Source organism: Macrotis lagotis, chromosome 1 (genome assembly GCF_037893015.1).
Source record: "Macrotis lagotis isolate mMagLag1 chromosome 1, bilby.v1.9.chrom.fasta, whole genome shotgun sequence".
NCBI classification, from domain to species: domain Eukaryota; kingdom Metazoa; phylum Chordata; class Mammalia; order Peramelemorphia; family Peramelidae; genus Macrotis; species Macrotis lagotis.
In genome coordinates, this window is record NC_133658.1 from 63451334 (window position 1) to 63464419 (window position 13086).

At 47.9% G+C, this 13086-nt stretch overlaps 1 protein-coding gene across 3 annotated transcripts; it reads left to right on the top strand.

Annotated features, from left to right (window-relative positions):
• The first annotated feature begins 1641 nt into the window (after positions 1-1641).
• On the top strand, positions 1642-13068 carry EXOC3L1 (exocyst complex component 3 like 1). Of its 3 annotated transcripts, XM_074202632.1 has the most exons (13): positions 1643-2084; positions 2607-2767; positions 2977-3196; positions 7889-8510; positions 8626-8743; positions 10018-10143; positions 10283-10383; positions 10910-11020; positions 11868-12003; positions 12102-12224; positions 12345-12500; positions 12579-12703; positions 12870-13068. In XM_074202632.1, exons 1-13 carry the CDS (start codon positions 2039-2041, stop codon positions 13066-13068), a joined length of 2244 nt encoding a protein of 747 aa, XP_074058733.1. In that variant the 5' UTR covers positions 1643-2038. The 3 variants fall into 3 exon arrangements, with proteins under 3 accessions (XP_074058726.1, XP_074058733.1, XP_074058742.1); XM_074202625.1 differs by having other exon boundaries at positions 1642-2084; positions 12102-12500; XM_074202641.1 differs by lacking the exon at positions 12345-12500 and having other exon boundaries at positions 1644-2084.
• The last annotated feature ends 18 nt before the right edge of the window (positions 13069-13086 follow it).

Here is a 13086-nt window from a genome sequence, read left to right on the forward strand (position 1 = left end):
AGTTCCAATCCGGCCCCAGACGCTTAGGAATGACCTGGCTGTGTGGCCTTGGCCAAGCCACTTAACCTACCCTTTGCCTTGACAAAACCTAAAAACAAAAAAAAAGGGTGCCCCCTCTTTCAATCAAGTCAGCCAGAAAGTGTGCGGGACCCGAGGTTTGCCCTGAGTCCTGACGTTTAAGCACCTACTCTGTGCCCTGTACTACTTGGACCCAGGAAGACCCAAAGTTCAAATCCAACCTCGGACATTTTGTGTGCCTGGTCAAGTCGCTTTACCTCGGTTTCCTAAAGTGTCAAGTGGGTATTATAATACCAACTTCCCAAGGCTCTTGTGAGAAAACTAAATATTGTGTAAAATGTTTTACAAACCACTATGCACATGCCAGCTGTTATAACTTTCATCTCCTCATTTGCAGCTCTCATGGCCATTGCGCCTATAGCCCCCCCCCTTTTTTTTAGGTCTTTGTAAGGCAAATGGGGTTAAGTGGCTTGCCCAAGGCCACACAGCTAGGGAATTATTAAGTGTCTGAGGTCACATTTGAACCCAGGTCCTGTGCCACCTAGCCACCCCCAAGGCTGTCCCTTTTCCACACCATCTCTAAGTCTAGATTGGATTTCTCTAATGAAATGTTTGTCAACCCCCCACCCCACCCCCACCCTCCAGTCCCAGGGACCCTCTGGTCCCCTCTTCTCTCAGTCCCTAGAACTGTTTTCTGCACAATCCAATCCTAGGGTCCCACTTGTTGGGGGCTGGGCATGATGGCGTGTTCCCCCAACCCAAGATTCCCCTTCCCTCTGGTGGCCCTCCACTTATACTGCTTGGAGCTCATATATACAGTTATTTGCATAATGTCCTACCCCATTGGGAAGTAAGCCACCTGAGAATAAGGACCTGATCTTTGGGGTTTTTGTTGGGGGTTTTTTTTGCCTTTCTTTGTATCACAAGTGATAGCACCATGTCTGGCCCAAAGTTAGGTGAGAAAAGAAAGGTATGTGTGGGGTGGCAGAGGAGCAAAGAAACAATGAAAGAAAATGTATTAAAAGAAAGAAGAGAAAAAGAGTGACACTCTACTGAAGAGATTACTGGTACTTCAGATGGAGATAAAAATCAGCAGCTCTCCTTTCCATTTTCCTTCTGTGTGAGGAGGGGTGAGGGGTGGGTTTGGAGGCCAGAGGCACAGAAAAAAGAGGCATTCCCCTTAGTCCTGGCTGAAGTTTGGTCTATGCTCATAACAGGCCACTTCTCGTGTTTTGTACCACTGAATTTATCCAAACATACCTGTTATGATGCCCAACCCCTGCTGCCAAATGGATCTCCCCTGTCTTCTCTGCCCCCACAGGGTGGGGAATAGTTATTCCTAGGATTTTTTTTTTTTTGCTATGGTTACCACAGGTAAGGAAAGAAAGGATGGAGATATTAGGGAGTGATGGGAAATAGAACTCATGTCTACCCCCTTCTATTTCTCTTCCCACTCCCAGCTATTTCCTATACCTGAACTCCCACTAAACCCTAGGAGGAAGACAAAGTATACCTTGGAATCCCCTGGGGTCCATTTGGAAAGGAAAGGGGGGGTGCCCAGGGCACAGAGCTGGGGGCCAGAAAGCCAGACTTTGATGGACACTGGAGGGTGTTAAGTGGCTAGGATGCTACCACTTCCCTGGAGAGGGCATAGACATGTAGGGTATAACTGTAACTGGCACAAATTTGGGTGCTAGGGATGGCTCTCAGGGCTCTCCCCATCCCCCTTATCTAGACATTATAGATTATCCACAGGGCATTTCCGAGTAGCTCCAGTGTCCATCCCTTCACCTTCCATCCCTCCTCCACCCCCACCTCCCTCAACACACACTCCTCCCTCCATATCCTGAGTAGGCTGGGCAGGAACTGAGCCGCCCCAGAGGAGCCTGCCTGGAGAAGAATCCTCTCCAGCTTTTAAAACGAGCTAAGCTGAGCTTCCATAACCAAGCTTGAGTCATCTCCGCCGCCATCTAGACTCAATTCCAATACCAGATCCAGCGCACCCCCCACCTCTTGAGCCATGGGTGTGGATACAGAGGAAGAACAGGAATCTGGAGTCGCCCAAGGTAACGGGGTCACTCTGGGATAGGTGGGCATGGATGGATGGATGGCCTCAGATGTTCCCAACACTTGTAGACAGCCTTGGTGGGGAGTGGAGGTGGTCTTGGGATTCTCAGCCACCTATCATCTAATAAAGGTGGTGGAGTGAGAGGGTGGGCTCCAGAACCAGAGAACTTAAGTTTCTGTAGACCATGTGTCTCTCATGACCTTTTAAGGCCTCAGTTTCTCATCTATAAACTGTGGGGTTGAACTCAATGACCTTTAAACCCTAAAGACTATGTTGCTTTGATTCCCCCATAAGTGATCCATAACAATATGGCATTTAAAGATTATAAAGTCCTACTAACTTACCCCCCCCCCCCAGCATTAGGGGAAACTAGGAGTGGTTATTATAGTTAAAACTGACCAGGTCAGGGCCCCTGCTTCTGAGATCCCAGATTCAGTGACTTCCTGTTAGGGACAAGAGATGGAAACAGCTGAATCCTCTTCCTGCCTCCCCTCCACCCCACTCCCATCCCCCTAAGCAGACTCTGAGTGGCCAGAACTAGAGAAGGCTGAAAGGTTGGCCAGAGGGGCAGCTCTGAAATGGGCATCAGGCATCTTCTACAGCCCCAAGCAGCTGACCAGGCTGGACCAATACCGAAGCCGGGAAGCCCAGAGAATGTGCTCCATCGAGTCCCGAATCAAGGTAGGGAGAGGCTTGAGGCTGGCTCCTCCCTTAGAGCCATCATTCATGGCCCCCATCATTCCCAGTTTGTCCCAGGTCCCCCCTTTTCCCCAATTCTGCCAAAGGACCATTCCCCACCCCTATTGGTATCGTGCTCTGGGGAACCTTCTCTGCCCCCTCCATTGCAGGGCACCACCTGCCACTGATGCTCCCAAGCTCTTTCCCCACAGTCTACTGTACAGTCATACTTGGAGAGTGTGCAGACAGGCCTTGAACAACTAGGCCTGGCACTGAAGGAGGTCCAGGAGGCTCGGGAGGCCCTGTCAGAGGCCGAGGGGGCACTCAGGAGCCAGGTTGAGGCTACCCACACCCTAGAGCCTCTTCGGGAACTGGCAGATCAGCATGGGCAGCTGCAGGCAGTGACACTTCTACTGCCCCGACTCTTGACAGGTGAGTAAATGGGAGAAGTTTCAGAATGCCCCTGGACTCAAAAGTTAAAGAGTGAAAGAGACTCACCTTTGATCTGATTCAATACAAAGCAAATGGAGACCCAGGGAGTTGATAGCATAGTGAGGATCCAAACTCAGGTCTTCTAATCTCCAATCTAGTATTTTTTTTATTATTTTAGATTATTTTACTGATACAAATATATGAGGGATATCATTTTGATTAAGTATTAAGTGTGAAAAATAAATTGAAAACAGCACCAAAGACTAAACCCAGCTACACAAAACTCCACTGAGAGCACAAGAAAAAATGAGGGAGTAGGAAGGGTGGGTTATTTATCTTGAGAAGCCTTAGAGCTATTTTATTTCCAGATATGTGAACTCACATTCTTCTACTACACCACTAGGGTGAAATTAACAGCAGACAACAAATTGGAAAAAGCGGTCCTCAAAATTGATCCGTGAATTTTACATAAAATTTACCACATTTTCTTAACTATATTACAGTAAGAATGCTATTCCATTGAGTTCAGTATAGGAATAATTAAAGCACCTTTTAAAAATTATATAATGGGGGCAACTAGAGTGGATAGAGCACCAGCCCTGGAGTCAGGAGGACCTGAGTTCAAATATGACCTCAGACACTTAATAATTACCCAGCTGTGTGGCCTTGGGCAAGCCACTTAACCCCATTGCCTTGCCCCCAAAAAACTTCAAAAAAAAATTACATAATGTAATGTCAGCCATAAAATTACAATTCTTAGTACTTTTTAAGCTTGTTACAAAGTAACTAAACATCCTCATCCTCAAAATGAGGATCCATGACTCTTGTTTACATAATGAATATTAAAATAACAATTTTTTTGAAACTGACCCAATTCTGTTTCCTTTCAGTATTTTCCTTGAATCAATAAAAGTTTTACAACATGCCAGACATATTCAACATATAAAATTATTCAACCAAGGATCTGTTTCTCAGCCAAGGAATGCTACTCTTGTTCATTTCCTAATTCATAAAAATTAAAAGTATCTCATGTATTTGAAGGTGATTATGTAGCTTTAGTGAAAAGATGCTACTTAAATATTAGTTAGGTAGTACAGTAGACTGGGCTTAGAATCTGGAAGACTTCTAAATTCAAATCTGACCTCACACACAAAGTCACTCAATTGTCACATCACTATTTGTCTAATTTCCTCATCTGTAAAATGAAGGAAATGGCAAACCACTTCAATATCTTTGCCAAGAAAACCCCAAATGGGGATCACAAAAAGTCAGACACGATTGATAAATGACTGAACAAAATGCAAATATTGCATTTAGAATTAGGGTATTTTCCTACCATCTGCTGTGACTGTTGGCTTCTAATAATCCCCAAACCACGTTTACTGGATTATGAATTTTATGTTACAAGATCTCACTGTGGCAAAAAAAAAACCCTTAAAAAAAGAAGGGATAGAAAGATTTGGAAAAATTGATGAGTGGACTGCACCTAGGAGATATCAAGTGCAGTCCACTCATCAGTTTTTCCAAATCTTTCTATTCCTTCTTTTTTTTAAGGTTTTTTTTTTTTTTGCAAGGCAATTGGGGTTAAGTGGCTTGCCCGAGGCCACACAGCTAGGTAATTATTAAGTGTCTGAGGTCGGATTTGAACTCAGGTACTCCTGACTCCAGGGCCCATGCTCTATTCACTGCGCCACCTAGCCACGCCCTTCTCAAAACTTCCCACACCTCCCTCTCCCTTTCTGAGTTAAGAACTTTGCCATCATAGCTCACTAAAGATGAATCTTCCAACTGAGGCTATCTGCAGTACTGCGTCTTTTCCTGTTCTTCTCATCTTGGATCACTCAGATGTATCTTCAACTATCTCCATCCATCTTTTCATGAAGCAGTGGCCTCTTTGTTAAGGCCAACATTTACATATACAGATGATCCCATTCCATACTGTTTTCTCCAGAAGATAGCTTCCTCTATCATCCATACTTAATCTTCAAATATTCTTTGCTTCCTGATTGCATCTCATCTACCTACAAATATACACATGTTGATCCCATCCTCAAAAACTCTTTGTCAGTTCATACCATTAGCAGATGAATAATTAAAATCCTTGAGAATGAATGTACAACATATGCTTCTACTTCCTTTCCTTTTTCTTTAGACTGCCTCATCATTCAACATCATCCAACAGCACTCTCCAAAGTTACTAATGATCTCTGAATTGCCAAATCTTGGATCCTTTCCTCAATTCTTAGTCTTCTTGATCTCTCTGCAGCCTTTAAAATTGGCAGTTATCCTCTTGACATTCTCTTCTCTCTAGTTTTTCATTTAAACTGTTCTATCTTGGTGGTTCTTTTAGTTGTTTGATCCTTTTCAGGCTCCTTTGTTGGTCCTGATTGTTAAACCATGAGAGTCACCTGCTTCTCTTCCCCATCTCTGATATTTCAATTAGTGATCAGCTAGATAGTTTCAATTATCACTTCTGTGCTGATGACTCAGATCTACTCGTCCAGCTCTGCAATCTCTACCAACTTCCAGTCTTATTTCCAACTGCCTAGTGGACATCTCAATTTGGATGTCCTCTCAATCAACATGTCTAAATCTCTTATCTTTCCACTCTCCAAACACTCCATTCTACCTAATTCCCTCACTACTGTTAATAGTAGCACCATCCTCCCAGGCACTCAAGCTTGAAACCTAGATATCATCCAGTCACTTGCCAAGGCCTATCAATTTTTACAAAATTGGGTAACTTTTTTTCATCTTATTCTGCCACTACCATCCTGGTACCGGGCCCTTATCACCTAATGCTGAACTATTGAAATAACCTCCCTAGTCCAGTCTATATTCCATTCAGTGATCAAACTGATGTTCCTGAGATATCATATCTCTATTCAATAAATTCTAGTGATTCTAGTGACTTCCTATTATGTTAAGAATCAAAAAGAAAAAAAAAGAATCAAAAAGAAAATCCTCCATTTGGCTTCTAAAGCCCTTTATAACCTAACCCTTCTTAGCCCTTCAGTTTTCTTATGCCCTTCACATATTCTGGGATCCAATGACACTGGACTCCTTTCTATTTCTTGCATATAACACACCATATCCTGACCCCATGCAATTTCACTGGCAGTCTTCCATGCCCAAAATATCTCTCATCTCCACCTTTTAACTTCCTTGGCTTCAAGTCTCATCTGAAGTCTCACCTTCTGCAAGATACCTTTCCAGTCTTCTTTAATCCTAGTGCCTTCCCTCTGTGTATTTAAGTTTGTTTACATATAATTGTTTGCATATTGTCTTCTAATTACATCATGAGCTTGAGAGCAGGGACTGTATTGGTTTTTTGTAACCTGAGTTCTGATATCATTCAACTGAAAATGCTCATTCCAAAATTACCAATGCTTTCTTGATTGCTAGATCTGTTTGATTATTGCTTTTAGTAATCTCTCTGCAGCATCTGAATATTGTCGACTACTTCTTTTGGAATATTTTTGCCCCCTCATTTTCTTGCCTTTCTCTCTTGGATCTCTTATCTGACCTCTGTTTCTCAGTCACTTTTGATGAATCTTCGTGAGAACTTCGGAGTATCCTCCAAAGCTCATCCTAGGTCCTCTTTTCACCTTTGCTGTCTTATTTGGAAATTTTTCACTAGCTGTTTTTTCTTTTTTTTTTCTTTTTGCAAGTCAAATGGGGTTAAGTGGCTTGCCCTAGGCCACACAGCTAGGTAATTATTAACTGAGACCGGATTTGAACCCAGGTACTCCTGACTCCAAGGCCGGTGCTTTATCCACCGCACCACCTAGCCGCCCCCAGCTGTTGTTTCAATGATAATTTCTATGCAAATGATGCCCAGATGTATTTTTTCAATTCTAGTTCCTCTTAAGATCTCCAGGCTCTTTTTTCTCAACTCTTGACGGACCTTTCAAATTAGCTTTCCCAGAAGCACCTGCAACACAGTCATTTCTTCCAAAAACATCATTTTCTCGTGGTAGCCTGTAGTGAATGCCTCCCACTATTCACCAAAAACCAGGATGTGACGCTCATTTTCTGCTCAGCTTCTAAATCTGTGGCAAGGCTGCATCATCCCCTCACCATAACGGGGAAACGGGAGAGGCAAGAACCTTGGGTCTCTCGCACCTTCCCCCCACCCTGCCTACGCCAACCCCGTCCCTTAGTCGTTGCAATAAGTCGTTGCTGCCGTTGGCCCCGGAATCCCGTTCTCTTCCCTGAATTCGGCAATCCTGTTATTCCACAGAACCCCACGCGGAACAGTAACGGTAGGGAAGGGCCACCCACTGCCTCGTTCTTTCTACTGGGTTATGATGCTCTTGGGCTTCAATCTTGATCAAGTCACTCACCCCTTACCCAATCAGTTGTTCTAGACGGAAGGAGCCCAACCTCAGTGAATGAGGAGCTTGTTGAAGAGAGTTATGGACCTTGCTAAAGTATGACTCATCCACAAACTCAGTGTTTGGTTACTTTAAAAAAAAGGTTTTGGGTTTTTTTTTTCATTTTCAGCTGGAGTTTAATGTTTGTCACACTGAATTTTACCAATTGGGAAATGGAGGCACAGAGCTAGACAGTGATATAAATGTTCAAATGTCACATAACTGGCTCAGGACTGAGCTGAGGTTCTGATGTCCAGTCTTTTTTAGAGACTTCTTAGGGACTTACTAATCCACTGTTAACTACTTTTCTTCATAGTACCTGAGGCAGTGACCAGAACCCAAGCCCTGATCAAGGGCAATTGTTTCCTGGAGGCCTATGAGGTCCTACGGGAGCTGGAGCAATTACGGGATGAGGTGTTGGACCCACTTGGGGGACCTGAGCTGCCCCTCTTTGAGGGTTTGACAGCTCTGGGGGAGGAACTGGGCCTAGCTGTGGGGAAGGCTGTAGGTTCAGCTCGGCAGCTGGCTCGAGATAATCCTGCCCTGTTAGTAGCTGCAGTGCGAGTAGCCGAGTTTGAGGAGGAGAGAGATGCCCAGTTCCTGTCACCATCCCCTGGGCGTCCCCGAGCCTGGCGGCAGCAGTGTCTTAAAGCCCTTCAGAGGGCCCTCGAGAAAGCCTACTTTGAGGTGCCAGCCCCTTCTCCCCCAGCCCTGGCAGGACACCTGGCAACTCTTCAAGAAGCTCTACCTGCTGAGCTGGCCCTGGCTGAGTCCCTCGTGGCGCCTTGCTGCCCTAAAGATTATGGTGTGGTGAAGCTGTGGGCTCACACCTTGCACCAAGGCCTCTGCCAGCACCTTCGTCAGCTTCTGGACCGGGAAGACCTAGGCCTCCAGGATATCTTCACCTTGTTGCATTGGACCCTGCATATCTACCCAGGGTCAGTGCCAAGCCAATGGTGGAGACAGGGACATTTTGGGCAGGGAATCAGAGGAGCTAAGTGTAAAGCCAACCCTACAGTGTTGCACAGTTACAAATCCTCCAATTTTCCTCAGCCCTGAGATGATGGGTCATGATGACCTTGGACCTGAGGCAGACATCTCCAAGCTAGAACCTTTGCTCTCCCCGGAGACTGTGGAGCAGTTAGAGAGAATGTACACAGAAAAACTGAAGGTGAGGATGGGAAGAAATGGGACCCCTGGAGAGACATGTTCTGGCTCCATCCCACATGGCACATTTTTCTTTCTCCAGCTCTTGATGTCTCTAGATATTTCTTGGCTTTCTTTGAGGGCTCATATAAGGTTCAGACGAAATGCAACACTTGTCTTTGTGGAAAAGATGCAGGAACAGTACAACTAAGTTAGGCAATGAGAAGAAACATAGCTGTATTTGAAAGCAGCAAGATAGAAATGAAAAGGACATAGATCTGAGGGTCCAGAGACCTGGGTTCTAATTCTTGCCTTCAGTCAACACTAGCTTTGGGACTTAAAGTAAGCAATCTCCTTCTCAAGTTAGTTTTCTCATCTTTAAAATGGGAATGATTGCTTACTTTCCATGGTTGCTGTGAGGAAAAGGGTTTTGTAAATGATCAAATATTGTAATTTATTAGATTAGAAAAGGGCAGAGTAAAAGGAGTAAGAGAAAAAAGCCCAAGTTGTCTGATTTTTGTATTGTACTTTAAGCATGCTGTAGTTGAAAGTTTTTGAGTTAAAATTCTGTCTGCTGGCTGGTTCTTGTCCTTACTGAGAATCACCGAAACATCACTACTATACTAGAGACATGTTAGAGTGTGTCAGACATGGCTGATGAGGCCAATATGAGCTTAGAATGCTCTACCAGATTGGATACAAATAGTCCATGTGAACATTTGAGGTTCAAATTCTGTCTATGTGATGAGTTTTCTCTGTAAAATGAAAGGGTTGGCCTAGATGACTTTCCAACTGGTTATTGGCCATAATTTGAAAACAAACTCATAGGATCTATAGAAGGGACACTATTGACTAGTCCAGGGTCTCACTGAGAGAAGCTCCTACAGATATGATTTCTGGGCAGTCAGCCTGCCTCTGCTTAAAGTTCAATGAGGGTACAGCCCATTGCACTTTGGGAGAGCTCCCCATGCTAGTAGACAACTAATCCTTAGGAAGCTGGGGCTAGTTTCTTCTAGGAATACTTTTTCTTCCTAGAGGGTATATATGTGTGTGGAATGGTATATATAATCTACATCCTCTTTATTGTGCTTCTTATCTTTTTGTTATTTGGGGGGAGTGATTGAAGTGAAAGTGACTTGCCCAGGATCTCACAGCTAATAAGTGTCTGAGGTCGGATTTGAACACAGGTCCTCCTGACTCCAGGGCTAGTATTCTATACATTGTGCCACCTAATCCCCCCCACACACACACACACCGTGGCTTTTCTCTGGTCATCTCTCACCCTTTATCCCTCCCTAGATAAACATAGCTGAGTGGCTACAGAAGGCCCTGGATGAAGAAGTGGCCGAATGGTTCAGGGAACAGGAGCCCGACATTGACCCTGAAGGCTTTTATCATTCTTCCCTGACTGCTGTTGTTCTGCAGGTCTGTGTGCTGGGAGTTGGGGGGGGTGGATTGGTGGAAAGGGGCAAAGAGAATTGCTTGAGGTGAGGGAGGATGCCTTGTTTTTGTATTGAGAGGTGGCGCTGGCTCACAAATGTGCCCTGGCCCTTCCCACTGCCAGATTCTAGATGAGAATATCCGGGTGACAGCCATGATCAGCTCTTCTTTGCAGGAGAGGATACATGCCATGGCCCTGAGAGAGTTGGGTACCTTCCTGAGGAGGTCTGTGCCACCCCATTCCTGTTAAGTGAATTATACTGTAAGAATAATGGTCCTGACTGCTGGCATTTCCTTAATGGGAAGATGTCAGCATGAGGGCACTCTAAGGCAAAGAGGTGCCTGGGCTTGGAGCAGAGGAGGTGGTGTGCCCCAAGAGGGAGAGTACTGCCTCTGAACCTGGGTTCAAATCTTACCTCTGATACAACCTATATGACCTTGGGAAAGTCATTTAAATTACCCTGGACTTCAATTTTACTCATTTATAAAATGAGGCAACAGGGTAGAGGTGACAAATGATGCAAGCAGATACCTGTTCTGGCTTAGAGTACAGTGTTTCCAAATGGATGGTAGTAGGCTGAAATGTGGGAAAGACAGCCCACATACAGTGATGAGCCTCCTGCATAGAGGCTGGTGCTAGTGGCTGGTCTCTTCTGGCCCTGGCTCCCCTGTGCTTTGTCCACCTCCCCCTGTCTCCATGTCCCCAAAGTGGGAATGTTAGTACTGCTCACCCTTTTTTTCCTGGCCATAGCCTCATTGAAGCACTGGAGCGTTTCTCCCAAGAGCACCTGAAGGATGCGTCTAGGCCCCCTCACTATGTGCCTTACCTGCTGGCTTGTCTCAATCACTATGCTGCCTTAAGGTATTAACTGCTCAGAGAGATGGAAGGGCTTTGGGAAATCTGGACCATGAGGGAGTGTGCTAAGGTGACCAAAGAGGACTCTGGCATCTTAAGGCTGTAACCTCCAGTAGAAGTGGTAACTTGAGGTTAATTCAATTCAGCTCAAGCAAACACATTAAGTACCTACTAGGAGCTTGGCTCTGGGCTACTGAGACAAAAAATGGTCTCTATAAGGCAATTTATTATAAAATTTTTCAAAAAGGATTCAGATTCAAAGGTATCTCTGTCCTAGATTTTAGGGTCAAGGGGGCTGGCCCTGGGTTAAAATGTCATCCATTTACTAAGCTGTGTGATCTTGGGGAAATTATGTCACTTCCCTGGCCCTGTGTTCTCATCTACAAAATAAGGGGCTTGGATTAAATCAGTTTGAGCTCTCAACCCCACAATCCTCTTAGTCTGGGCATCAGGCTTATAAAAGCATATTCCTCTTTGCAACTCTGAGCAATTATCATTTTAATTTCACAGATTAGAAAAGAGACGATTTGGAAAGAATCTGTCATCCCAGTCCACAAGCATTAAGCACCCCTAGTCACTGCATCCGTTCTAGTGCTTCTCTACAGAGAAGTCAATTCAAAATGTATGCAAAAGTAATTGGGTGGGAAAATCAAGCTCTAGTGTGTTTATGGGGAAACGGACTCGGACTCGCTCAAAGATCCACACATAAAGATCCTAAGTTAATGGGAGAGTTAGCATTTCCATTTCTGGTTCCGAGTTCAGTGCTCTTGCCCCCGCCATCTGGCTAAGTATGAGTGCGTGAGCCCCAACACACGGTGGGCCTCTCACACCTGTCCCTGCCCCTCCCTGGCAGCTCTTCGGTCTCCCTCTTGCAGCCCGCTGGGCTGCCCCCCGCCGCCGGGGGCTCAGCCACCATCCAGGCAGCCCTTGGAGATGTCAAGAGGAAGATTTGCAGACTGATCCTGGACGCCCTACTGCAGCAGCTGCAGGTCTGCCCAGCTCCCACCTCCTTCAGCCCTCTAGGGCCCTAGGAGGGGCGCAAGGCTGGAGGAGGCAGCAAGGGCCTAACTGGCTCCTCCGCCCCCAGCCCCTGTTCGTGGCCCTGCCCTCCCGCCGGTGGCTCTCCGGCCTGGTGCAGCTGGACAGCGTGTGTGAGCGGACAGCCGGCTTCTGCGCCGGCTTCTCCAGAGTGCGGAGTCCCCTAGCTCAGGTGCGGGGTTGTCTGCTGGGGGTCGAGTCCGGCTTCGGGCCCTGGAAGCCCCGGTCTGCATGCGGGGCAGGGGGTGGGGGCCGGCCGGCCGGAACCCGGGCCAGACGCCCAGCTTCACAGGTGCTGCTGGCGGAGAGCGAGCGCGCCGTGGTGCTGGAGTATCTCGGAGGGCTGCTGCAGGGGAGGCTGGTGTGCCGCGGCCCGGCGGAGAGGCTCCAGGCTTCGGAGCGGCTGCTGCAGGACTCGGCCCAGCTCCGGGAGCTCTTCCTGGGCTTGGTGAGGGACGAGCCCCCGGGCCAGGGCGGCGTGGGCGCCCCCGGGCCCCGCTGACGCCCGGCCCGGCCCTCGTTGCAGGGGCTGGAGGAGGGCGCGCAGAGCGGGGCGGTGCTGGCCGCGCTGCGGGAGCTGTTCCGCCTGCGGGACGCGGCGCTGCTGGGCCTCGAGGTGACCAGCTTCAGCCGCCAGTTCCCCGACGTGAGGTGCGGCGGGGGCGGGGCGGGGCAGAGGGGGCGCGGCGGGGGCGGGGCGGGGCGGGGCAGAGGGGGCGCGGCGGGGGCGGGGCGGGGCGGGGCAGAGGGGGCGCGGCGGGGGCGGGGCAGAGGGGGCGCGGCCGGGCGGCCCTGGACCTGTACGCCCCCTCCGCAGCGAGGAGCACATCGGCGCGCTGCTGGACGTGCGCGGGGACGTGAGCCGGGAGCAGCGCCAGGCCGTGCTGGAGGCCATGCGGGCCCACCCTCCCCCGGCGCCGCCGCCCGCCGGCCGCCGCCCGCTCTTCAGCCTGGTGCCCGTGCCCGCGCCCGCGCCCCCGCTGGCCTTCTGCTTCCCCTCCGGCGCCTGCGCCTGAGGCGGGGCCGGGGCGGGG

Coding starts and splice junctions, on each gene's coding strand:
- EXOC3L1 (XM_074202625.1), top strand. CDS start 2,039: ATGGGTGTGGATACAGAGGAAGAACAGGAATCTGGAGTCGCCCAAG. Junction 8,511..8,625: donor ACCCTGCATATCTACCCAGG/GTCAGTGCCAAG, acceptor AATTTTCCTCAG/CCCTGAGATGATGGGTCATG. Junction 10,384..10,909: donor TTGGGTACCTTCCTGAGGAG/GTCTGTGCCACC, acceptor TCCTGGCCATAG/CCTCATTGAAGCACTGGAGC.